We start from the raw sequence: 26452 nt of genomic DNA on the forward strand, positions 1-26452 counted from the left end.
TATCACTTCCACTTCTTCGCCATCGTCATCTCCTCGTTTTGCCATTGTGATGCATTCCCTTTATTTGTTGCGTTTCCTGGGTGATGTCTCAGAGTTGCAATACAAAATTTTGGTTGTGGCGGCATTTGGACCATGCAACGCGATTAAGTAAGTTGTTGATTACTTCTCTTCCTGCAAAAAGGTTGGAATCCGCCAACCTAGCGGCCCCACACGATCGGCCCCCCGACCATCTGTGAAGAGGTAAATCACGGTGAATGCGGGACTGGCCAAGACATGTTGGTCGTGGGTTTTGTACATGGCAGATTTTGATATTATCGCAATTGCTACCAATGACCCTCGAACCGCCGACCTCTTCTTGCAAGCATACATGTCCTGACCAGTTGACCCCGCCCGTGGGGGCTGTTGATTACTTCTCATGATTTTCTTTCGAGAATGCAAACAGATCTAACTAGCAATCGATGATGTGCTTGAGGAAATGGTCATGCCTTTTGAGATTGCTGATGTTTATGTGTGTGTGTGTATAGATATATAGTTTTGATATGAATATATGCCAAATGATGTTGGGAAATTGCGCATGGGCTTTGAGCATCGCATTACATTGCAAATTGCGATGAGATAATCTTAAGATCTCCCTTGCTGATGGCAATCTTTTACCTATGTGCCTGTAGCTATTTTTTTCACTCATGAAAGAGTTTTATGTCTCTTTGTCGGTCATATATGTTTTATATGTGACTGTATTAGCTTATAGTGCTTTTGTTACAGCTTTTTGATTGTTGGTATGTTAAGTAACACTAGATGAAGTATTATTGTATCCATATTTTAGTGCTATTTTTTTTGTTACGAACTATATTGTTTAATTATGTTATTGTTGTGCTTAATTATTGCTAATTGCAATTCATGAGATAACAGTTCCGCACATGATTAATAAAGCTAAAGGGATTTTCATAAAAGCTCAAAAATTAATACGATCTAGATACCAAACAAAAGTTACCTTATTTATTATAATGAATGCATATTACATCAATTGTACAATAACTCTAGAAAGATTTATCCTGATAAATAAATGTGAATTAAATGTTCATTATCATTGCGTGGTCTGTACATTTATTTTAGCCGTCAAATTAAATAAGAAATGTTTTTTAAAAGCAATTCATTTTTTTCAGCTATATACAAACCTCTTCATATAGTCCCATAGACCATCAGAAGCTAGTAACACAAACTCCACATCAGAGCTGAGTTCTATTTGAGTATGTCTGGTGAAGAAGTTACTAGATCTGCTTAGAACTGAATTCTACAAAAGAAAAATCAACTGACTATTGATAATTCTGAATAAGTAAACCAAGAAGAGATAGCCTTAAATAGTCTGCATATTTGACAGTTTCCAATAACCATGAATTCATGAAAGGTCCCACTTTATTGTGTTATGTTAGACGTGGTTTGCATATTTATATTAGAAAAAAAACAAAACAACTAATACCAGGAACTGATTACAGTTTTGTGAACATCAAAATAGAATAGTTTGCAGTATCACGACAAGTCATGTATTGTAGATGATAGGGTGGAAAAAGGGACCTATACCTGATAGGGTCAGGTCAATAGTCAAATTTAAGTGGAGGTCAAAATGGTACACTTGATTCTGGATGACTCAAGTTTCTTGACTCTAGAGGACTCAATCTCCTTGAATCCAAAGGACTCAGGCTCACTTGACTCTAGAGGACTTAAGCTCCTCAACTTCAGAAGGCTCAAACTCTTCAACTCCATCAGCACAGTACCCTTGATTCCACAGAACTTGGGCTCCCCGATTCCGTCTGGCCACTTAGCCTATGCCGTCCTATCTTCAAGACTACTCTCCATCTACATTTCCTTATCCACAGTTGGAACTTACACCCTACACTGGCTCACTAACAACTACTATGAATATTTTCAAACACAATGCCATGGGTGAATGAAGAGGCAATTATAGTTGTCGGACCTGATCTCCTAGATGCTCTCTTATAGACATGTAGCGCTTAGCGATTGGAGAAGCCGCTAACGACTATTGGATCTGGTCTTCTCATTGGTTATGACGTGGAGACTCTCATTGTCTTATCATATAAATCTTGGGGAATGCATGTGCAAAAAATATTGCCATGCACGCACTCACCTTCTTTTCTTCTTCTTCCCTACTTCACTACTATTTTCATCTTCTCCTAGCCCCGGTGCTAACTTGAGCATCAAAGTTGTCGTGTTGAGTTCCACCTCGACAGCCATTTTAACTCTCATTTGAGTGTTGCAGACATCTTAGGCATTTTCTTCTTTATCAAGGCCTTCATCGTGACCTCACAGCAATTGTTTCCGCTGACTCATTAGGCCACGATCTCAGATAGGAACAGTAGAATTAACATATAATTGCCAAAACCGCGTATCACATAAGGAAAAATAGGACAAAAGGCAATTTTAGTCTAGTATGCCTTTTTTGAAAGTGAAATCCATATGAAGAAGATCAGACATTAATTTTGTCTCCTACGATGGTCTGGATATAAATTTTACAGATTTGGTATTTTGCTAAAAAGTCATCATTTGTCGATTGAAATGAAGATGCCTCCATATAGGTTTAAATACAATGGAAATTTTTTGTGCATTCATGGAAAAGAAAAACAATTGTCACAGGAAAGCGTTTAAATGTTTGAGTAGATATATTTTCAAAGCTAAATGTTCCTTTTATATTCTAGTTGCACTAGCTTTATGGTAAATACTATAAATCTAACATAAACAGAGGCTCATGCAATGGGTTAGACTTAAATGGTATTCATAATAAATCAGAAGCTGGGAGAGGCTTAGCTTTACCAGTATTTAAACCTTACTACCCTGCCACAGAACAATTGAAATTAAAGCCAAACCAAACCAAATAAATTAAAGTTCATTTGAAAACATAAAATAAACAACAGCTTTGAACTATACTTTTATAATGTATTTAACTATATGACTAGATATGTTTCTAGCTAAGAAAAATTATTGTGTAAACATCTAGTTGAAATGCTTTAAAGAAATATTCATGTACTACTGCAGGGAGGAACAGATTAAAGTAAAGCAAAACCTATTAGACAATCTCCTAAGGATATTAATACTTTAATGCAACTGTGGCAAATCATCATGCCTATTACTCACATGTTCATGTTCGGTTGTTCATATCACAAGTAAAAAAGAACAAATTATGGGAACCAAGAAGAGTAAAGACGCAGGGATTGTACACATTTTGGAGTTAGCCTCAGGCGCCGCCGGCGCTGCTGCCTTCTTTAAGGTAATCTGTATTGGGCCAAACTGAGAAGTTTGATGGGCCGGATAATGAGTCGTTTTGGTTATAGATCCGCGAGTTCACTGCAATGCCTGGCGACCTAACGGTCGAATGTAATACAATATTCTTATTAATTAATCGTCGGCGAGGCCGCAAAGTGATCAAACACCATCTCCAAGACCTCAGCTGGAGCTGCTAATGGCAGAACAAAGTATTCAGCGAGGAATTGATGGATCTCTAGGAAACACCCCGTGCCATTTCTGCTATCTACCAATCTCAGCCCTTGGTTTGCAAATCTCACTTATTCTACTCTTTTTTGTTTCAAGTATCTCATTTCAATCTCTTTGATTTTCTTTATTCCTCATTCGCTTCTTCTCATGAATCTTTGGTTGAGTGAAGTAGTTGATGTGGTTTTAGATGGCCGAATTCGAAGCCGTGTCATAGGAATCGATGGAGCCAGCGAGAGCGACGAGAACAGAAGCGGGCCTTCTCGCGAGAAATTATGGTTTGGGTCGCGCCATATAAGGATGGAAAATAAATCGCCGACCATGAAAAAAAAAGACCTTGGCCAAGAAGAATGGCGATGCGACCTCGCTGAACTCCTCTAATCATGCCCTTTGGCTCGAAGGAACAAGCGAAGCCTGAGTAGAAATGATGCTGCGCCTTCAAAACTCGATTTATTTTCTCGTTGAACATCTGATACTACCATATGCTTTCACCATCGCTTTCAATTGGACAAGTCGGTTGATTTAGAGGCACATTGAAGCAAGTCTCAGACAGGCCCATCAAAGTGATCATAAGTTCTGTTCCAACTTAAGAAGGCCTGCTGTTATCTTGAAGCTTCAGAGAATCCTCCATAGAACCTCCATCAATTGAACAGATAAGTTCTTTCTGAGGCACATTGAAGCAAATCTCAGAAACGCCCATGAAATTCAGCATAAGTTATATCCCATGTGAGGGACCGTGGTTGTCATGAAGCTTCGGAAAATCCTCCATGGAACTTCCATAATCTATGATCTTTGGGAGAGCGAAATCCTGAGTCCATGGAAGAAAAATAGCAAGAATAAACTAACCATCCAATCAGAAGCAACGTCCATGTTCTTTTTGACCCCCCAAAGAGGCCTCCTTGCTTCCTCTTCATCCTCCGTGTCACTCTCCTCAAAATCACAGTTTGAGGCATCCACCAATTCCCCTTCCTCCATCCTCGCCCTCTATGCGCATGAGAATCTCAAGGCGACTATTAGGATTGTAGCGGAGGAACCGAGGCCTTGGACAGGTATAGTTCGTCAGCGTTCATAAAAACCAGAGCAGGATTCTGCTCCTACTGCACAAGGGAATTCGTATCGGCAGCCGAAACAAGCTCAGGCTTCGCTTGTTCCTTCGATCCAAAGCGGGCATGACCGGAGGAGGTCAGCGAGGTCGGCCAAGATCTTTTTCATGGTCGGCGATTTATTTTCCCCAAACCCAACTTTCTCGGGCCTTCTCGTCGCTCTCTCCGGTTCTATTGAACCCTGTGATACGACTTCGAATTCGTCATCTAAAACCATATCAACTACTTCACTCAACCCAAGATTCATGTTATGGTCGTAAAGGGATGCAATCTCACACACTCTCTTTTTCGTTCTCAATCTCCTCCTCTTTCTCTAGAAGCTAACTTATGTATCGGAGTGATCGCGCCGGGGAAACCCCTGGCCTTCCTACTCACATTTCTTGTGCTCACAGAATCTAGAAGCTCCCGGCCTTCTTTCTCACCCAAGTCCGTTCAAGTGAGGTGCTGAAGTAGCTGCTCACCCAGAAGCTGGAACAACGAGGAATAAAGAAAATCAAAGAGATTGAAATGAGATATTTGAAACAAAACGACCCATCATAACATTATCTTGTAGAGCGGAACATGCTATCCGTCCCATCAAACTTCTCAGTTTGGCCCAATACAGCGGCTCCGGCGCCGGGCCAAGCGATGGAAGCTCTAAGGGTAAAAGGGTATTGCTATCCTCTTTCATCCTCTAATTTTCCACCACTTGCTCCCGGAGATTTAGGGTTTATGTTCTGGTTGCAATCGAAGATTTAAGCATGTTTCGCTGTTGCAGTACACTTAAATTGGACATGAAGTTGTTGGATGTCAAATTTAAAACTTGTTCTGCGCTTTTTTTTTTTTTTTTTCACTTTCAGACTGTTAGGTTGAAGCTTTTATTATGGGCATCTCCTAATCTAAGTCCACATAAAGAGACCTTGAATTGACTTGTTCTGTTTTCATTTGAGAAACCTTTCATTTTAGTGACTCTAGAGTTTGACTTTGTTATCGAGAACAGAGTTTGTGTGTGAACTTTGAGATTATGTAGTTGTTGAAGATTTTTGCCTCCTTGTTATCCAATTCTTCTTTATTAATGCGTCAGTTTTTTCTTTTTGCCATCAGTTCTATCTGAGGCTTCTGCAACTGCAAAATTGTTAAGTGAAAGATATTTACCATGTCCATAGGTAAATTTATAGTAGTAACAGAGTTAGATTATATAAACATAGTTCATGTTGACTTTGAAAATCTTCCTTTCTTTGATATTAGATGTTATTCTTTCATGTTTTTTTCATATTGATGTCCTTGTTTTTGTTCTTCGTTACTACCTTGATTCTATCATGTTCATCAAGATAACCTATTTCTATCTTCTTGTTTTTGTTGTAGTAGCAACATACAAAATGTTTCTGTTTCTATTTTGGTCCAATCCACAGTCCAAAAACTGAGTGCTTTATACATGGTCATCATCATACAGCCACATACCCATTCTTGAGATACACTTTTATCTGGTGTTTGAGTCGTTAAATGCACTGGTATTCTTCTTGGTTGGACTGGTGCTTATAGTAGTGAGAGAGTTTGGCAATGGAAATGAAGCAGTCACAAAGTAGGGGGCAAACAGTAACATTTATTGTTACGAAGTCCAAATTTGCATTACTTCGGACAGGATAAAAATAAAAAGTCACGTTCCGATCAGAATCTAAAATCACTGATATCTGATATAAATGCACAAGTACTAAGAGGAAATTTCAGTAGGCTGATTGCTGTGACACTATGGATGTAGTACATCTATATCAAGCATGACACTATAACTGATAAAAAAAAGCTTTTTCTGTGAAACAAAAGCAACTAGTAAAAGAGTTTCAATTTACATGAAAATGTCTATAACTATGTACAACCTAATCAACTTTTCTTTATATAACAAGGAAAGAGAATAACCATATACCTAGAAAAACAACGCTTACTGTCGCAAAGGCTTGGCTTATTTCATAGGGGTAGTTTGGTCCCTGCACCGGCAAGTTCTGCCAATCTGTCCTCCTGCAGTTTATACAAGTAGCATATGACTATCATTCATAAAGATTATATACTGGGACAAATCAGTATATAGATCCCAAGCCAACATGCCTTAATGCTGACCTTGCCCTGCATCATGTGATTTACTACAAGTTTAGTGTCTGAATTATTCATCAGTATGGAAGAATTTTCTGAGACAATGATTGTTGATGTTAAGTTTTGTACCACATCATAGGTGCGCCATCACATTGCCATTACACTCATGGGTTTTCTATTTGAGCTGTAAGAGTAGGGATTTGCTCATAAATATATTCTTTGTTATTAAGTCACACATAATCACGTGACACACGACTGAACATGATTTAAAAAAAAAATCAATCTGCATTACTAGGATATGTAAGCATCTAAACCAGTGAGCTTATATTGTCATTCTGATAGTCTTACAATAGGAGTTTTCAGTTGTATCCAGAAATTTAACCAGATAACTTGGCCATTATTGATCGGTTCACCGTGACCAAATGTGTAGAGATACTTGACCAAACACCTACTAATCACCCAAGGAACTGAAAACCAAAATGATATCCAGCCACTGTTACCTAGTCCTTGTCATTATCGTATATTTTCCTTTCAAAGGCAAGTGAAGTTGTGCTACCAGTTTCCATTTACCTTTCAATTAATTCTCATCATTAGCATGTTATCTTGGCTTGCAAATTAAGTTATAGAAAACAGTTGTGTGCAGTGAAAAATTCCAAGTCTTTCATGTTTTCACCTAAATTTGAAATCAGAGGTCAAATAATTGTATGGTACTTGCGGATTTGCAAGGACATTACATGCAAAAGCCAAGTGGATTACAAAACAGGATTAATTACCCCAAGTCGGCTATAATTATGCTTATGTTGTCTTGTGATTGTCGGTCCTGCAGAATAAAAAGGTTGGCCAGACAGCATCTTAGTCAAAACTGAAATATACTTATAACAGCAAGTATCATGAAGTAAAGATACCAGAGCAGCACGTGCTAGAGCTTCACAAGTTATCTGAAACAAAATAGAGTGTGGAACTTACTAATATACACAAACCACGAGCAATACCAGGTAACTATAATTGAGATAACAATAATGCACCTGAACGTCACCATGCTGGCGTAGCTGATCTCTGACAAAAGATACTGCTTCTGAGCTGAATAATCAGTTGCTTGATCTAGTTAGAAATGGAAGGAGATTCACAAGCATAGTATCATGCATTACTTCTCAGGCATTAAGTTCAAATACACAAACAATTAATTAATGAAAAGTTACCAAAAGATGAATTACAATCCATTTAATCTTGCAGAATTAAAAAAGCCAGTTAATATAGTAACCAAAATCTTCAGCCATACAAACCTTTTCATATAGTCCCATAGACCATCGGAAGCTAGTAAAACAAACTCCACATCAGAGCTGAGTTCTATTTGAGATATGTCTGGTGAAGAAGTTACTATATCTGCTTTGAACTGAATTCTACAAAAGAAAAATCAACTGGCTATTGATAATTCTGAAGAAGTAAACCAAGAAGAGATAGCCTTAAGTAGTGTGCATCTTTGACAGTTTCCAGTAACCATGAATTCATGAAAGGTCCCACTTTATTGTGTTATGTTGGACTTGGTTTGTATATTTATATTAGAAAAAAAAGCAAATAATACCAGGAACTGATTACAGTTTTGTGAACATCAAATAGAATATTTTGCAGTATGATGAGAAGTCATGTATTGTAGAATTAACATATAATTGCACAGATATATCACATAAGGAAAAATAGGACAAAAGGCAGTTGTAGTCTAGTATGCCTTTTTTGAAAGTGAAATCCATATGAAGAAGATTAGGCATTAATTTTGTCTTCTATGATGGTCTGGATATAAATTTTACAGATTTGGTATTTTGCTAAAAAGTCATCATTTGTCAATTGAAATGAAGATATATTTATTGTGCATTCATGGAAATGAAAAACAATGGTCATAGGAAAACATTTAAATGTTTGAGTAGATATATTTTCAAAGCTAAATGTTCCTTTTATATTCTAGTTGCACTAGCTTTATGGTAAATATTATAAATCTAACATAAACAGAGGCTCATGCAATGAGTTAGACTTAAATGGTATTCATAATAAATCAGAAGCTGGGAGAGGCTTAGGTTCACCGGTATTTAAACCATACTACCCTGCCACAGAACAATTCAAAAAGCTGTTTCCAAAGCAAATAAATTAAAGTCCATTTGAAAACATCAAATAAACAACAGCTTTGCTATAATTTTATAATGTATTTAACTATATGACTAAATATGTTTCTAACTAAGAAAAATTATTGTGCAAGCATCTGGTTGAAATGCTTTAAAGAAATATTCATGTACTACTGCAGGGAGGAACAGATTAAAGTAAAGCAAAACCTATCAGACAATCTCCAGATAAGGATATTAATACTTTAATGCACTGTGGCAAATCATCATGACTATTACTCTCATGTTCAGTTTTCATATCACAAGTTAAAAAAGAACAAATTATGGGAACCCAGAAGAGTAAAGAAGCAGAAGAGTTAGCCTCCGTATAATACCTGGAGACAAATTTATCATTCCATCGTCCCGCCTCAACTCCTTTCAATAGCATCCTACAGAAAAGTTGCCGGAGGGAAACTTACAATCCAATGCTAGTTCAACATTATACCATGCGAAATTCAACTAGTCTTAAGCAAGATAAGAAAAGAGTTATGAAGTACAAACTCATCCTTCTTTGACTTGAAGCGTATGTCCCCAAAAGTCCGAGAAATGGCAAGATCCCCACAGATGCGACCATCAACAATCTATAGGTTTTATGAAATGCAATCACTAAAAAAAATTATATGACAAAAGGGAGAAAATTCCGACATGCCCACTTAAATGTTTGTGTTCTCATGACACTAGAAACTATAAATATTTTATAGGCATTCCAGAAGTGTGACACTTTCTATAGATCAAAAAGTGAATCTGATAAATTAATCAATGAGCTTAACTTCATGAATTCTATTGCAAAGCTATTGAATGTTATTTCATTAGGGCATTAAATAAAACTTATCTCTATGAGACATGAATTTTAACCAGAAAGGAAACACACCCATCCACCCGCTGCTCTAACACGCTTGATTTCTTCGAGAGAAACTCTATTGTTTCCATAAGGTCGATGTGGATTTGTCAGCATTTCAGCTTTCCCACTGCGAGATATAACCTATGTGATAGAGTACAATCAATCAACAAAATTAACAAAGATCCAACCATGCCCTTTTCATCTACATGATTGATAGTTTGAAGTTCAATTTGACAGTATATTACAGAGGAATAACACTAGCAGAAATAGAGGAATTACCACACAGGAATCACCAACATGTGAAATGATTAGTGCATCGTTACTGACAAACATGACAGTCGCTGTTGCACCAGATTCAATATCCTTGCCTGTCTGTTCAAGCCTTCATAACCAAGAGGTTTGACATATAAAAAGGAAATACTAGATTTTTGAAGTGTAACTAAGTGACCACTGGTTAAGATTAGAAAGTGGCAAATTAGTAAAAAACAACAATTAAGCTAAGTCAATATTCTTTTAGGGCTCACCAAATCGAGAGCCTGGCATCAACATTTGCAAACGCTTTTTCAATTGCTTCTCTTACAACACCAAAGTTATTGCTGGTAAGTAGCAACCCACCTTGCATAGCTGTGACACATTCTTTGTATAATTCCTCCCTGCATTCGTTTTTAAGGATAAACACTCAATGCTTTCCGATTTAAATCTACTGAGGTCAAGTTCAAGATTAAAAAAAAAAAAACCAATCTCTAATACTTTGTTGAAGGAGTAACATAAAATAGATCAGTATGTTACTTGAAATGAAGTAATTATATACTAAAATTCTCGAAATAAAACTTATCCTAGTTACAAATCATGGTAGACCTATCATCAATTACGAACTATGACTAGAGATTAGCAAAAACAGCAAAGAAAGTGAACACGGTGTGAAGCAAACCTCAGGAACTCCACGCATGAGAAACCGGCATGGCCGTCGAGGATGGCAGCGAAGGAAAATCCCGAGAGTCCATCGGACCGGAGAACTACTTCGTCCTCCATTTCCGATCGGGCCCCCTGGAGCTTGCTGGAGCCCCATCGAATGCCGGAGATGCCCGCCACTGGCGCCTCGACAGAGATTGCCGAGCATCGAAAGCCTCTAAGCCTTCTACTCTCCTTCCATTCTACTCCAATCCGACAGCACGGCAGCGCTCGCAACAGCCCCGCGCTCACCATCGCCATAGAAAACGAGACAGCAAGCGAGAGGTTCCCGCTGCTCTTGTGGAAACCGGTAAGAAAGGGATAACAAAATTATAGCCAATTAAAATTTAGTTTTTCCAGGACAATTAAATAATATTTTGAAAATAGGGTGTGGACCTAATTTTACTGCATTTATATGGCCCATTTACTATACTTGGGCTAGACCCAATTTTGAACCATCTAATTTGTTTACAGAAATTGAAAACATTTTATTTCTAAAAGTTCCTCGCTATTTTTAAATATTGTTTTCATTTTATAGTAGATAAAGAAATTTATATTTAACAAAATAAAAATTTTTCAATGAAAAAAAAATTAATGACAACTCTTTAACTTGAGCCATTAAAAGGAGGCCCATTTACTCGATATTTGTCAGGCTGGTCCAGTTGTTTGCTCTGCTTCAAGATTGGCGTGCAGAACCTTCCGGGATTATAACGAGGGTAGCGCGAGCGATCCTTCTGCTTCCGTGGCCTTGACGCGATCTCAGGACACCGAACAAAAGCGCTTGAATAAAGGGGCCAAAGGATTAAGCGATAGGGTTTCGTCTTGAGACTCCGAAGAAAGATGCCGAAAAACAAGGGTAAAGGAGGGAAGAACCGTAAAAGGGGGAAGAACGAGGCCGACGACGAGAAGCGTGAGCTGGTATTCAAGGAGGACGGTCAGGAGTACGCCCAGGTTCTCCGGATGCTCGGCAACGGCCGCTGCGAGGCGACGTGCATCGATGGAACTAAGAGGCTTTGCCACATCCGTGGTAAGATGCACAAGAAGGTATGGATCGCCGCTGGGGACATCATCCTTGTCGGCCTCCGTGACTACCAGGACGACAAAGCCGACGTCATCTTCAAGTACATGCCCGATGAGGCACGTCTCCTCAAGGCATACGGTGAGCTTCCTGAGAACATCCGTCTCAACGAGGGTATCGGAGGCCTGGACGAGGAGGACGAGGGCGGCGCTGATGACTACATCGAGTTTGAGGATGAAGATATCGACAAGATCTAAGGAACTGGATCCTGACCTTCTCTCTTTCTCCTGAATGTGGTCTGACTTAGACGATGTGCCTTTCATTTTGGCTTCATTATACGCCTAAATTTACTTCTGCTGCTGTGTGAAGATGCTTGTATTAAATTCTTAATTCCTGCGATGGTTGCCGCCCATGTGAACAAGATATATAATCTTGTCTTTGTTCATGGTTATAATTTGCTATAAAAATTCGTATCTTTGAGCGTCTTTAGTTATTTGTTGTTGTCTCGATGTAATTGGGTTCTCATGCTCTTACCCACATCAAAATAAAGGTTTGATGGTCATTCAAAGACAATTTATTCTACACTTCTCTGCTTTTTTTTTTTTCAGTTTGATCAAAATATAAGCTATAGCTTCTGATTGAATTGAATTGCTGTTCTGGGTCTGGTTGGAGATAATTGATATGCTTGCATTCGGCTTTAATTCAGGATTACTTAAATATTGATGTGTACTTGTTGAGGTTATGATTTTGTTGATCCATCTTCTTCAGTGAATATTGTCTGATTTCCTGCTGGAGTTGGTTGGTAGTTTATAACTTTTATCATAAACTAATATTTGTTTTTTAATTTCTGTGTTATTTGTTGCCCTTGATGCTTATGTTTGACTGCTATAAAAAAATGAGAAATGATACACTACATGAAAACACAATATGAAAATGCAACATGACACACTACACTGCATGGATGTGGGACCCAAGTCTATAGTGTGTCATGTTGCATTTTCATGTTGTGTTTTCATGTAGTGTATCATTATTCTAAAAAAATACAGTCTTTTAGCTTAGGCCTTAGTGTTTCTTAGTCTATTGTGTTAAAGTTTTCCCCAAATTCTGATGTTGTGTGACATTGTTCTTTTGGAATAAATCCTTGACCTACCCATATAGAAATAGAAGTATTTGTTACCCCTACATTTTATTCTGCGTTTGTGCAGCTTTTCTAAGTTCCACTGAAATCAAGGGGGCTTTTTTTTATGTTCGATTCATTACTCATCCCATTTGGTTGGAGTTACTTATAGTAATCAATGTTTTCTGCTCACAATTATATGCTTAGTTTATTCTTTCATGAATACCTAATTGTTGAAGTTCATTCTATCAAAGAAAAATTTGTTGCTAGCCTCTTTCGTGAAATATGACTCAGTGTAGCCTTTCCTTATTGTTTAATTGCGTGCTCAAGGATGGTTCTGCGGCTGGGGTGTTACTCCCAACTTATACTATCGATAAAGATATTTGCATGGTTTATGATTGTCAACTTTTTCTAAGATAGCTTGCCTTTAAATTTATACTGTTGCCTTTGGGTACAAGACCATAGTCTTCTGTGATATGGAGATGCTAATATTTCAATTGGCTAGTAAAATTTTTTTTTTGATCAGCTTTATTTATTCTAGTGTTTTGTCTCGATAGTTTTCAGAAATATTTGTTGCATGTCAAAATTGATCATCAACCGCCTTCCTATTGTAGGCTATGCAGTTTGCTTGTTGTAGTTATGTATTTGGTATATTGCATTTACCTGCTTATGCTTGTTGACTGCTTTTATATGTGACTTAAATGCTTAAGTTTCGTTCATGACCAAATTGTTGTGGCTGAAGCTGGAACTACATGCACAAGGTAGATCCATCTGTTGTGTTATTTTGTTTAGCTGAGCCTCAAGGTTTAATTTGTTTGTTCGCATATGAATTTTCTCTCATGTTATAATGTGTTCTATATGTTTTGTTTGATGGCATGAAATGGATTCTTTAGATACTTGATCCAGATGCAAGCTTATATTACAGACTGGTGTATTTTCTCCTCGAAGCTTGCTGAATTTTGTAGATACCACAGATCTTATTGCTGGGTGGGTATCAACAATTTTCATAGCCTTATGATAAGTTTTTTATGGATCCGTTAATATGGACCAACATTTTTCCTGTGGAGAGAGATCTCACCCTCTGCATGGAAGCTACTAATGGTTATTGTTGAATCTATGACACTAGAAATAAAAACTCTTCTTGAAAAATATATACGATACTGTCTTACTGCCACTCACTAAATGCTTTTGGCAACAGTGCACGCGGAATGCATCATCCTCTCAATGTATCCTTTCGAAGCTGAGCCACCAAGGTAATTCTAATACACAGTGTTGCCTTTGTTTCTTACGTCTTCTGACAGTGTTGCCTTTGTTTGATTGTTCTATACTCATGTTATCTCATATGCTTCTGACAAGAAAAAATATGCCTAATGATTTGAGAAAACGAGCCACTAATGGAAACTGCAGAAGGCCTGCTCAGCAGCGCGCTGCTAACCGTTGCCTAGTCCAGGACGCAAAGAGAGCTCCAAAATTAGGTTGTTGTCGCATTGCACAAAATGATTCAGGCAATGAGTACCACTGTGCAATATTACCTTGTTCCCAGGTTCATGCCTAACAAAAATTCCATGAATTCTAATTTGTCACCTGAAACAAAATGGTGGTTTCAGATCATGCAACCAAACTTTAGATATCATAAGGATTTTATTTGTGAGCAACTACAGTCGTTAGAAGACGCAGTGGGCATTTTGCCATTCCCAACCCCAAGCAAGGAAAACCAAAAAGGATGCCCAGAAAGCTTATGATGAAATGGAACATATAATCAAGCTATGGTTCAAACAGGTCTCGCATTTGTTTGCATACAAACTGGTTACAGGTATTGCAGTGCCAGAACCTTTTCCTCCAGCATAAGCTAAAGGATGATCGAATATTGACTAATATCCTGAAATTGCCAATACTACCTCGGATGCCATTGAAGAACAGCGAAGGGAGGAGAAACATCAAGTGCAATTGGAAATATGCAGTTGCCTTTGCAGTCGGATTGGGTTTGGTTGGCAGGGGATTGCTCCTCGACTGGACGATAGGCTTCCTGTCCCTGCCTTGTGAATTTTTTATCCTCTTCTTGTTAGTGTATCCCTGATAGGTGCAATTGTGAACGAGTGATTGCATGTTAGACACATTTTATGGCCTATTGAGAAAGCTTGGCATCAGGATGTGGCTCATGCTCGCTTGTAGTACATATTTCCGTGTCTATAAGGGTTTCTGTTGTATATAAATACATTTAGACAGAAGTCTACACGAATTATTCTGCACAGAGAGATGTGGTTGACTTGTTCGGAAATTATGAGATAAAGTAAAGCATGATCTAGTGATCTCATTGTTTTAAGTCCCTAGACTAGTATCGTTTTAAAGTATTTTGATAATTTTAAGATCTCATCTGGCGATCTCATTGTTTTAAGATAATTTTTTAAAAATGGAGATAAGTTTAAAGGAGTAAATGTTTCTTTATAAATTAATGGCATTAAGCTCAGGCGTTAAACATATATAGCTGGAGAAAAAAATTATTAGAGTGGAAGTTATAAAAGATTGATGAAGATCTTTATATTAACAAATGACGTTACATAGAGTTTGACCAAAAAAAAAAAAAAATTAAAGCACTGAAGCTTTTTGTGTAGGTGGATTTCAAAATTAAAACTGGCAAAGAACTCTAACAGCTGCTTAAGATTTGTGTAATTAATCCAAGTAATTGAGATAAATAATTGGGCTATGAAATTTTTTAAAAGAAACGTTTTAAGTGTTTATGATCTGAGCTCATTATTCCACATCACGCCCAATTAGGATTTGCCTTCCTGGTGGAAGTTGTGGAACGAACGAATCAGGTCTGATCCCATATGGGCAGCCCGAAGCCGAGCCCAGCCTGTTCCAATCTGTTGCCATTCCTATTCTCGCACCCAACGCAGCAGCGCTGCTCCTTTCTTTCTCTTCTACCACCCATCGCTACTCTTCCCACTCTCTCCTCTCCTCTCCCTTCCTTCCTTCCTCTGCATCCATTGCACCAATCCACCCTCTGTTCTGTAGAGGTACTGAAGAAGAAGAAGAAGAAGAAAAAGAAAAAACCAAAGAGTGTCTTCTACCCTTGAACTTTTAGCCTGTGTTTTTGGTCCTTGTGGTCGCTTTCTCGTTTCCCTCTTTTGTTTTGTTCTTTTAATGGCTTGTTTCCCTTGTTCTCTTCTAGTTCAGTGTCCTTCTAAACCTTCCTCCTTTTTTCATCAGGCATGGCTGTTTCTTCAATGCTTCAGGAGCCTGTTCTAGGTAATCTTTCTGTTATATTGATAAATGAGTGCCTCGCCCCATGCTTTCCTTTCATTTTAACTCTCTATCCAAAAGTCTGTGAGCAGATACTTAAAGGACACCCTTTCAGCCTTCGATTTACGAGTGCCCTAACACGATTTCTTCTTGTGCCTTTAATGTAGCCTTCTCAGGTAGAATGAGCAGTGATTAAAATCCCTTATCATATGAGCAAGCCCAGGCGTCGGATACTGGAGGAAGGGCGATTCTTAATTTTATTTATTCAGCTCGTTGGAACTTCCATAGATTTGCGGGGGTTCTGGCCATGAGCAGCAAGAAAGATGGGGAGTTGAGCTGCAGCAATGTGTCAGCTGGTGGACTCGTGTGGGTCCGTCGTCCTAATGGCTCATGGTGGCCCGGCCGTGTTGTTGGGCGAGACGAACTGCAGGCGAAATGTGTGGTTCCACCGAGATCAGGGACTCCTATCAAGCTTCTTGGTCGTGAAGATGGAAGTATGTAAGTATATTTATCTATTAATCCACTCTTCTAATGGTAGTAAGTTTTTCCTACAGCTCTTATTAAATCGTCATGCCTTGAATGGATTCGGTTATCTATTTGGTTGTAGTGGAGACCTTTTTCTATGCTCATATCCACAGAAGATGCGTTTTATACCCTTAATATTTACCCTTTAAAAATGTGACTTCAAAGCATGTCATAGATGATTCTGTTGACTTATATTTTTTAATATTATTTTTGGATCTATTCTTCCCTTTTGGATGATGTGAATTCTCTGTAGTAAACACCAGATAGATAAATCGAGGAAAACAATTTTCTTAATAGACTGTCATGGAGCCTTCCAGACATGTAGTTCATCAAATCAGACAGTGTTGATAGGGAAACAGGATGAGTAATGCCACATAAACTGACAGTAGGAATGACATGATGATTTACACTTCTTTATGTTTGTTTATGGTGATTCATAGTTAGCCATATAGGAAGCTAAAAGGTTTGCTGAGTTCATTTATTTTAATTAAGATTTAACATCCTAGCTTCAACATATGCTATAGAAGTTTTGAATTGATGCTAGGATGCACCCATTTCTCTTTTATTCAGCTTTGTTGTACCATGATACCTGTACAAACTTCAGTTTGTTAATAATCAACCTTGCAACCAGGGACTGGTATAATATTGCAAAATCAGCTCGTATTAAAGCGTTTCGTTGTGGTGAATTTGATGAATGCATTGAGAAGGTCATGACTTCTGGTGTTCACTCAAAGAAACGCTCAACCAGTACAGGAAAGTACATCCGCAGAGAAGATGCTATTCGCCATGCTTTGGAGATTGAAAAGCCTCATGTTCTTGCTGGAAATCAGAATGGCTCAGGAAACAATGACTCTTTCTCTTTAAGAAAGATGGTTTATGATTTTCCTAAAAGGATGAAGATGTATAAGCTTGACAAACAACCAAGTCAAATAATCAGGAAAGTTGATGTTCTGGAAGAGGATTCAGCTCGAGAGGTTGCTCAACCTTCGATGTCATCTCAACAGAAAAAGAAGCTTATTTACACTGATAGTAAGTTGAAAGAGAAAAAGAGAAGGAAAACTCCAAATGATTCAGAGGAAAATGGAGGGATAAAGCGAATGAGAGATCTTCAGGATATAGGGTTGGGGATTGCATCAATTCGAAAGTCTAATGCACATGTTAACAATTGGTGTTCAACTGAGCTACCCCCTGCCTTTCACCATGGTGTTTCACTCAGTGAATCAAACATTAGTGATTTTTGTAGCTTGAGTTCAATAAAAAGAAGAAAATATTCTGTTTCATCTTTGAAACGGAAACAATCACATGTTACACAAGATCATGAGAACGCAAAGATAAAAAACTGTCAGCATTCACTAAGTAAGAAATCTAAGGTTACTAAAGTTATACTTCCATCATATGGTTATTTTGGTGGTTCTTTCCAAGGACAACAACCATCTCTTCATGGACTTACAACAAATAAATTGAAGGAATCACCATCTGCTTCAAAGGCCTCAGATGTGCCTTGTAGTGTCATAATTAGCCCACATTATTCAGCATCTTCAAATGAGACACCATTGAATCCATGTGAGAACATTCACAAGATGGATAGTACAAAATTTGATTCTGAAGTGAAGGATTTTGAACTTGCAAGCATGTTGGAGGTCATTGACAATGAATGCTCTGATGTCCTCATTGACATACCATTGGTTGTGAGGGATTATCTTAGAGAAGGTAACATATTACTCTTCTGTTTGTTTTATAAGTTGATTCGTATTGGTTTTGAATTGTGGGCTTTGAATAATATTGTGAATGATTTAGCTTGAAATTGCTTAAGAATGATTTATGTGCAGTGCATTATAAGTTAAAAACGTTTGTGATTTGTCATATGTGCATGCTGATCATTAATCATATGTCTTATTCGTACATCTGACCATTTGGCTGTGCAGCCCAAAGAGGGAGGGAAGTAGTTTGATCCCCACCAAACAAGGAGTAGCTAATTTCTTTGGCATATAGGCATTATAAATGTCTTTCTTCTTTTTGTTCTTGTGATCCATATTTATCTATGATATGTTCTGCATACTTGAGATTCAACCTAGATGCTCACACCAAAGTCAGTTCATTGTGATTTGGTGGCTGCATACTTTCAATGGAAGTTATGAAAAAGTTGAGAATTCTGAAAGATTGTCTCAAAATATGCTGATTGTGATTTCACCAAAAAAATGAATTTGGTGGCTGTGATGAAAAACATTACATCTATTTATTTGCAATCATGATGCTTGATTCTTCAAATTCAAATATATCACTAGCTTCCTTCACGGAGATACAAAGCAGAGTTCAAGATTAATAAATTTCATGCAACACAAACCAGTATTTATGATTTTTCTTTCTCTTATGTTCATTGTTATTCATACATCTAAATGCTATTTAGGTGCATGATGTACAACTTGCTATTATTTTATCCGACATTGATCCATATTTGTGCATGTGTTGTCCAAGTCACCAGCTATGTACAATTCTAAATGGTCTCATCAATTTAGTATTTCAATTTTGGTATACTTGATCAAAAGTTCTATTTTGCCTCATCCTTTATGATGATTATTAATCATAGAATATAGCAAGGTTATCATATGACTTGTTTGATTTATTGAATCACAGATTAGAGTTATGAAATGTATGTCCATAGACTTATCTAATGTTACATGAGTGATTATAGGATTATAGCACTGATTTTTTTTTCTGCATTTCTGTAGAGATGTTCTTATCTTAAGTCTTGACTACTTTACCATTCAGCATTATATTCTGTCATGAATAGGTGACTGATATGCCATCGTCGAATTTTCTCCTATAGACATCCAATTTTGTTTGTTTATCCTATGACACCCTATAGTTGAGGTTTACCATTATTTTCTGTATATTCAGGTTTGATTTATCTAATTAATTAATATGGGTGCTAGCAGTTTTTGTAGCAACTACATTATATCAACACATTTTCTGAGTGCTAATATTTACAAATATCTCCATAGCTTATGCCATTTATTTGACTATTTTCTCTCCTTTTAAAATAATTTAGATTTTGATATACACAAATCTGCATGACGGCATATAGGTTAATTATGTAAGTGGCTCTGTATACAAAATTGGAGTCACGGATGTTGATATTACCTCTTTTTTTTTTCCTTATTAAGAATACTCTTGTAATTTTAGTTAGGCTAACTTTGCTATCTGATGGTGTTCCAGATCTTTCTATCACGATTGAAGACTTCCCGAGTAAAGACCTTGAGTGTGATGCAGCAGAAAACCAACATGGCATGTCCAGCCAGGGCAATCTTCTATCACACTACACTGAAGGACTTGGTGAGAGTAGCTTTACTGGAAATGCATATCAAGTTAATAACATCAGAAAAAAGACACAGAAGGAAACCTTGCAACAATATTTGAATGGGAAGAAGAACCTGAATGGATTAAGGTTTAAACAAAAATGCAAATTCAAAAGGTTGCATAAATAGAGCTGATCAATCTAGCAATTCCTTGAAGGATAAAGTGCAGGAGTCTTCTGTGGATTTGCACTGTAGAATTGAGAGCCAATCATTAACCTTTGATCCCCGTGGTCAGTCGGCCAAGGATGACTCAATCTCAGAGGCAGAAGGCATTGCCCAAGATCAGATCTCTGGTCCTCCACTCTCCGGAAATGTTAGTCACTCCCAGTCAGATGTTGCAAACAACGGTTCTATACATTCAAGAGACCAAGATAGATTCTCCAAGATATGTTTGCACGTTTCCACTCTTCCAAGACAATTGTTTCCTGATGACAAGCTTTCCCTCACTGACCATGCCAAATACAAGGTTCTCAGGCAACTAAAATATACCGGTTTAGATTCACATCTGTTTGATGTTGAAGTGACTGTAAAATCACACTATTATGGATCCCATGTGCCACTAATCTCTCTCACGAGTAAATTGAATATTAAAGAAATTGTTGGCCACCCAATACCAATCGAGGTAGTGAAGGATGGCTTTACTGATACCTTTTTGACTAAGAAATTTGCTTGTTCACTGGAGAATGCTTTTGTGAAATCACAACCAGGAAGGAAACACAATCATGCCAATGCGACTTCTCTGAAAATGAAATATCAAGAAAGTAAGAAATCAAGGTTGTCTTCCAGAAAGATAAGAAGGCTGTCATCAATTAGTGTTGACGGCAAGAGGGGAGAAGAGAGAACAGTGGTGGTTAAAAAGTTGGCTGGATCTACTATTGCATGTGTGCCAATCAGACTAGTCTTCAGTAGAATAACGGAAGCATTGAGCTGCTCATCTTTATTGACAAGCATCAGTTAACATCAAGGAATGAAGATAATGACTTAACATGCTTCTGCTTATATGTATTCGTATCTAACTGGTTCCTAACAGTGTAAATGTTTACGGCTTGTTTTACGGGTGTGCTTGTATCCTTTATCAGATATACAATCCGTTGGGAAAGAGAAATTTTTGGGGCTTCATGTGGTTAGGTTGATGAATTTTGCCTTTGTGATTTAATGACTATGTTGTAGGAATGGGAAACGGGGACAAACCTCCAAGTTTTGTCGTAGTGAAATTTCACTAAAATTTTAACTATTGTTGCTCGGTGAGTATCTTTAAATGTATTGGATATCTTTGTAGACTAGTAGCCTTGACAATTATATCCATTTATAAAATATTTTTTTCTCTTTTGTCTTCAGATTTCATGTCCTACTGCTTACTGGTGGCAAGTTCTTTTATGAGAATATAAAATAATTAATTTAAATACTCAAAATCTTTTTGGCAAACAATTTGACCGATTAAATTAGCTGAATTATTATTCTTTCACTGAAAAGAAATACATGTAGCTTCATTTTGACTCATGTAAATGTTTTTTATTTTGTGCAGGTACATCTGTGCACGATTTGTCAAACAAGAACTAAACCGCTTGCTCACAAGTATCAACTTAAAAATAAAATCTTCAAAAAGGACTAGCAGGTTCAACTGTTTGTCTGCTTCACTCCCGAATCCGATTCGATATGGCCAAATATAATTTTTATTAAATCTGAAAAAATCGAATAAAAATGAGTTAAAAGCTGTGAACGAATGATACTAATTATAACCATAATTATAAAATATAACAGGGCGGGCCATCGGTTCGATTTTTTAAAAAGCCCTGAGACAGTTCTCTGGATCAAAATTACTCATGGATCGTCTGAGAGTAAACTGATCAGACCGACTCGTTTAGTGAAAACCAACCAGCTAGATCGATCTAATTTGTGAAAATTAATCTCCCAATCCATTTTCAGAAAAATTGGGATAATAAGTCATTTGAATAAAAATGCTAAAAATACTCATTTACACTTTCAAATAATTAAATATATAATATCAAAATAATTCCTTTTAATATTCCAACATGTGATAAATATATAAAACAATAAAATTTTGTATTTAAAATATTATTACAAATTGATTATTCAACTCATCAACTCATGTGCTCGTCGTCATCTCAAACACCTTAACTTAGCAACTTAGGTACTCGACATCTCGAACACCTCGTCGGATGATTGGCGTTTCAAACACCTCAACTTGTCACCCCAACTTAGTATCTCAGGAAATTAAAATCATACGCATGTCCCTTCTTGGAACAGTGTCAAGGACCATTCCATAAGTTTGATAGCCCTGCCACTCCCTGTTTGAGCCTTGTAATTGTCATGAGGCCGCAATGTTTGGTTTTCGTGTCTCACCTGTATTAAAAGGTAACGGCGGCAGCGGTAATAAGCGATTAATCTTTCTTTCTTTCCATATATTGATGTGGCAGAATTCTATTGCTCACACATATAGTCAAAAATTAAACTGATCTATTAAATCAAAAGTCAATAAAAAATTGAGATTATCCAAAGATCTATATGTACAAACCTTGACCATCTCGGCCACCTTGGCAGCTCTATCACTCGGTAGCTCGGTCACTTGGCAGCTCTATCACTCGATAGTTTAGTCACTTAACAGCTCTGTCACTCGACAGTTTAGCAGCTCTGTCACTCGACAACTTGATCACTCGGCAGATCGACCACTTTGTCACTCGGCAACTCGGCCACTCGATAGCTCATCAGCTCGGTCACTTGGTAGCTTGGCGACTCGATAGCCTTGTCACTCGACAGCTTGGCTACTTGATAGCTCTATCACCTGGCAGCTCGGCCACTCGACAGCCCTGTCACTCGGCAACTCGGCCACTCGACAGCTCTGTCACTCGGCAGTTTGGTCACTCGGCAGCTCGGCCATTCAGCTTCTCGACCACTCAGCCACTCATTCAAGTTTCTTAGCCACTTAGCAACCTAGCACTCAGCATCTCAACAACTCAACCTCCCGACATTTTAATCTGATTCGGAGGCTGCACAAATTCCTGAAACATGTAATAGTCAGAAGGTATAAAAGGAGTGCAATTACTAGGTTGTCAAACCTGACCCCCTGAGCACTCTCATATTTGCACATAACGCCAAATCGAAGCAGAGATATTCAGTGATTGTCGCAGAATAACCAAGGCGGTTACAGGGTTGTCAGACCTGGTTCCCTCGGATACACTTTTCTTCTGCACATAATACCAAAAAGAAATGGAAGCGACCAACACTCATCAGATTTGGTATTCTCATACATTTCCATAATAACACCACTCTAACAGACATGGAGATGCTCTCTCGACGGTTATATAAATCCTAAATAAGGTTTTTTGAAGGACTCTTCTTTTTCTTCTCCGTTGGCTGGGTTTGACTTTTTGAATTCTTCTTCTTCTTCGGTATTTTTTTTTCTTCCACAGAATACTAACTTGAGTATCGGAGTGACTTGCTAGGACCCTCGACACCATTCTCATCTTCTGTTGAAGTGCATTTCAAGTCTTCATCATCCTCTCCCTTGAGCTCTACCAGGAAGTTGTACACGTCGGATTGTTCATTGATTGGTGGCTTGACCATCCGCGGTATTTGGCCAGATTAAAGAGATACTTCATCGGCATATGACAACTCCTTCATCCGATGCACGAGCGATGGTGGAGTTGTCACAGAGGTCCACGACTCAAAGCTCCCAAGAGGGTTCAACACAAGGACTAGGCAGAGCCATCAGAAGTTGAGAGAACAAGGAATGGAACCTTGTCTCAGAGCAACCCCTTTCTCTTCGAAGATATTAGCGGAGAAGTTAACAAGAAATTTTGCCCACACAAGGTTTAACACTTTGAAGCCACATCTGCTCGCACTTTTGCAAATTTCTATTCCACTTTTTCACAATGTTTTGTTAGCTGCCGAAAGTACCGGTAAACGCCATTAGCTTGTTTAAGTTGAAAGAACATGAGAAGGATATGTTATATTTGAGTGTTCTAAGATAATTATCTTAGATATTATATTATTTATTAGATAAATAAAATTATTATTTGAGTATATATTCTTTATGTATTTGATTTGATCTTAAACTCAATTACTGATGTCTACAATATAATGCATAGCATAAGAGAGATTGTGATTGGATCATAATTAACGAGTATCTTTATATGTGTAATTATGTATGTATTGAAATACTTCTAGACGATGGATTGATGAGATTAGACATCATCAATTCTGTGAGACTAGCATATGTTAGATTTCTTGATTTTACCAAGTAGTTGATCCTCACTAATTGGAAAGATTAAGATGTTGAGAGTTAACATATAGATATTGGTTAAGGGTAACTAGTCCATTGGAAGTGACCTGCCACGAGATTTCACATGGTTATATAAATGTGTATGAAGATCTCATTGCAGTTCGAGATAAGTTTTCTTCGACATGAGGTATTCAAATCATCTTAGTCATTGAGACTAGGGGTGTAAACGAGCCAAGCTGCTCATTAGCTATTCGAGTCTCGGTTCGAAAAAAAGTTCATTTGAGTTCGTTCGATTAAGTTAACAAGCCGAGCTCGAGCCGGATTTCGAGCTCAAAAATATTATCGAGCCGAGCTCGAGCTTAACAGTATTTGGTTCGTGAGCTCGCGAACATGTTCGTTTAAAGGCTCACAAACGTGTTTGCAAACATGTTTGTTTAAAGACTCACGAACGTGTTTGTTAAGAGACTCACAAATATATATATATATATATATATATATATATATATATATATATATATATATATATATATATATATTACATGAATTATAAATATTATATATTTATGAGCCAAGCTCGAACTAAGCTCATTTAACTTTTAAACGAGCTATTTTCGAATCGAACTCGAACTAAACTCGTTTAACTTTAAACGAGCCTTTTTCGAATCGAACTTGAGCCGTTCATGAACTATTTAATTTCATTACGAACCGAGCTCAAGCTTAAGAATTAAAGCTCGAATCGAACTCGAGCCGAAGTCGAGCTTAGGAAAAATGAACCGAGCTCGAGCTCGAGCCTCTTACTGTTTGGCTCGGCTCAATTCGATTACACACCTAATGGAGACTTATACCTTGACATTTTAAGTAAGCATCTCTATGAAAGTGTGGATCTAGAATGATTGAGTATAAGCCAAAGTGCTTGAAAGTGTTTAGGGTTTAGGGTTTATAAATAATAACTATATACATATATATTATATATTACAATATTTATTACTATAAATTCTTATTTATAAATATAATAAAAAATTTTATGGATGGATAGTGGTGGTGTTGATGAATAGAGAGAGATTGTGGTGGATGGAGAAAATTGGTGGTGATTGATGGAGAGAGGTGATAGTGGATGGAGAGATGTGATAGTGATAGTGGATGGAAAGAAGTGGTGGTGATGAATGGACAGAGATTGTGATGGATGGAGATAATTGGTGGTGATTGATGGAGACAGGTGGTAGTAGATGGAGAGATGTGATGATGATGGATGGAGAGATGTGGTAGTCGATGTAAAAAGGTGGTGGTGATGAATGGAGTGAGATTGTGGTAGATGGAGAAAATTGGAGGTGATTGATGGAGACGGTGGTAGTGGATGGAGAGATGTGATGGTGATGAATGAAGAGAGGTGGTAGTCGATGGAAAGAGGTGATGCGATAGATGGAGAGAGATGATATATTATATATTTTTTATTTAGTATTATTTTAATATATTATTTTATTATAAATTATTTATTATTTATTTTATCAAATCTTTTTTTTAAATATTAAAATTTTTATTTCTTAATTTTTGTTTATTTTTCTTTTTATTTATTTATTTTAATATATAATATATATTTTAATTTTTAATTTATTTAATACGTATTTATTAATTATTATTTAACTAATTATTTTATATTTTTTTAACAGCGCCTTTTTTATTTAAATTTTTTTTTCCAATTTTCTTTTTTTTTTAAAAAAAATTTTATTTCTTTTTTTCATTTTTTTTAATGAACGGCGCGGCCGGGAATAGATTCCCGCCCTGACTTTTTTATATTAAAAATTTATTTTATTTTATTTATTTTTCCTATAATATTTTATATATTAAATTATACCTATCTCTCTCTCCTTATCTCTATCTTTCTCTCTCTCTCTCTTTCTTTCTCTGCCTCGCTGTCTCCTCCTCTTTTTACCTTTCTCTCTCTATCCCATTTTCTCTGTTTTCTTTCTCTTTATATTCCATTATCTCTCTTCTTTCTCTCTAACCTACCACCTCCCTCCCACTTTCTCTCTCTCTCTATCACACTTTCTTCTCTCTTCTTTTCCCTCACCCACATTCTCCCTCTCTTCTTTCTCTCTCTATCCTCCTGTCTTTCTCTACCTATCGCTCTCTCCTTCTCTCTATCTTTTTCTCTCTCCCTCCTTTCTCTCTACGACTTTCTCTCTCCACCTTTCTCTCTCTATACCTTTTTCTCTCTGCTTTCTTTCTATATATGTAAATTACTTTCTCCACCCTCCTGACACTGCACCTCCCTTCTCCTCTCTCTCTCCCATTCAAATGACCATTTTACCCAGCAATACGCTAACTGAACCCAGGCCACAA

General features: G+C 37.3%; 2 protein-coding genes and 1 pseudogene across 3 annotated transcripts; 2 read left to right on the forward strand and 1 right to left on the reverse strand.

Annotated features, from left to right (window-relative positions):
• Nucleotides 1–1066: 1066 nt before the first annotated feature.
• On the reverse strand, nt 1067–10897 carry LOC141824542 (putative protein phosphatase 2C 5). 2 transcript variants are annotated; one of them, XM_074711852.1, is made up of 12 exons: nt 10591–10897; nt 10184–10312; nt 9939–10041; nt 9690–9800; nt 9320–9399; nt 9154–9207; nt 7952–8068; nt 7694–7748; nt 7574–7606; nt 7442–7488; nt 6505–6596; nt 1067–1284 (listed from the first exon to the last, which is right to left on the reverse strand). In XM_074711852.1, the coding sequence occupies exons 1-12, from the start codon at nt 10869–10871 to the stop codon at nt 1160–1162; spliced, it is 1227 nt and encodes a 408-aa protein (XP_074567953.1). In that variant the 5' UTR covers nt 10872–10897; the 3' UTR covers nt 1067–1159. The 2 variants fall into 2 exon arrangements, with proteins under 2 accessions (XP_074567953.1, XP_074567954.1); XM_074711853.1 differs by having other exon boundaries at nt 1067–1291.
• A 430-nt stretch (nt 10898–11327) lies between these two features.
• LOC141825180 (eukaryotic translation initiation factor 1A-like) lies at nt 11328–12117 on the forward strand. Its single transcript, XM_074712563.1, has one exon. The coding sequence runs from the start codon at nt 11451–11453 to the stop codon at nt 11883–11885; it is 435 nt and encodes a 144-aa protein (XP_074568664.1). The 5' UTR covers nt 11328–11450; the 3' UTR covers nt 11886–12117.
• A 4178-nt stretch (nt 12118–16295) lies between these two features.
• On the forward strand, nt 16296–21066 carry LOC141825019 (uncharacterized; annotated as a pseudogene).
• Nucleotides 21067–26452: the final 5386 nt, after the last annotated feature.

Source organism: Curcuma longa, chromosome 3 (genome assembly GCF_044706935.1).
Source record: "Curcuma longa cultivar G26 ecotype Majalengka, Jawa Barat chromosome 3, ITB_CL_G26_1.1, whole genome shotgun sequence".
Classification (NCBI taxonomy): Eukaryota; Viridiplantae; Streptophyta; class Magnoliopsida; order Zingiberales; family Zingiberaceae; genus Curcuma; species Curcuma longa.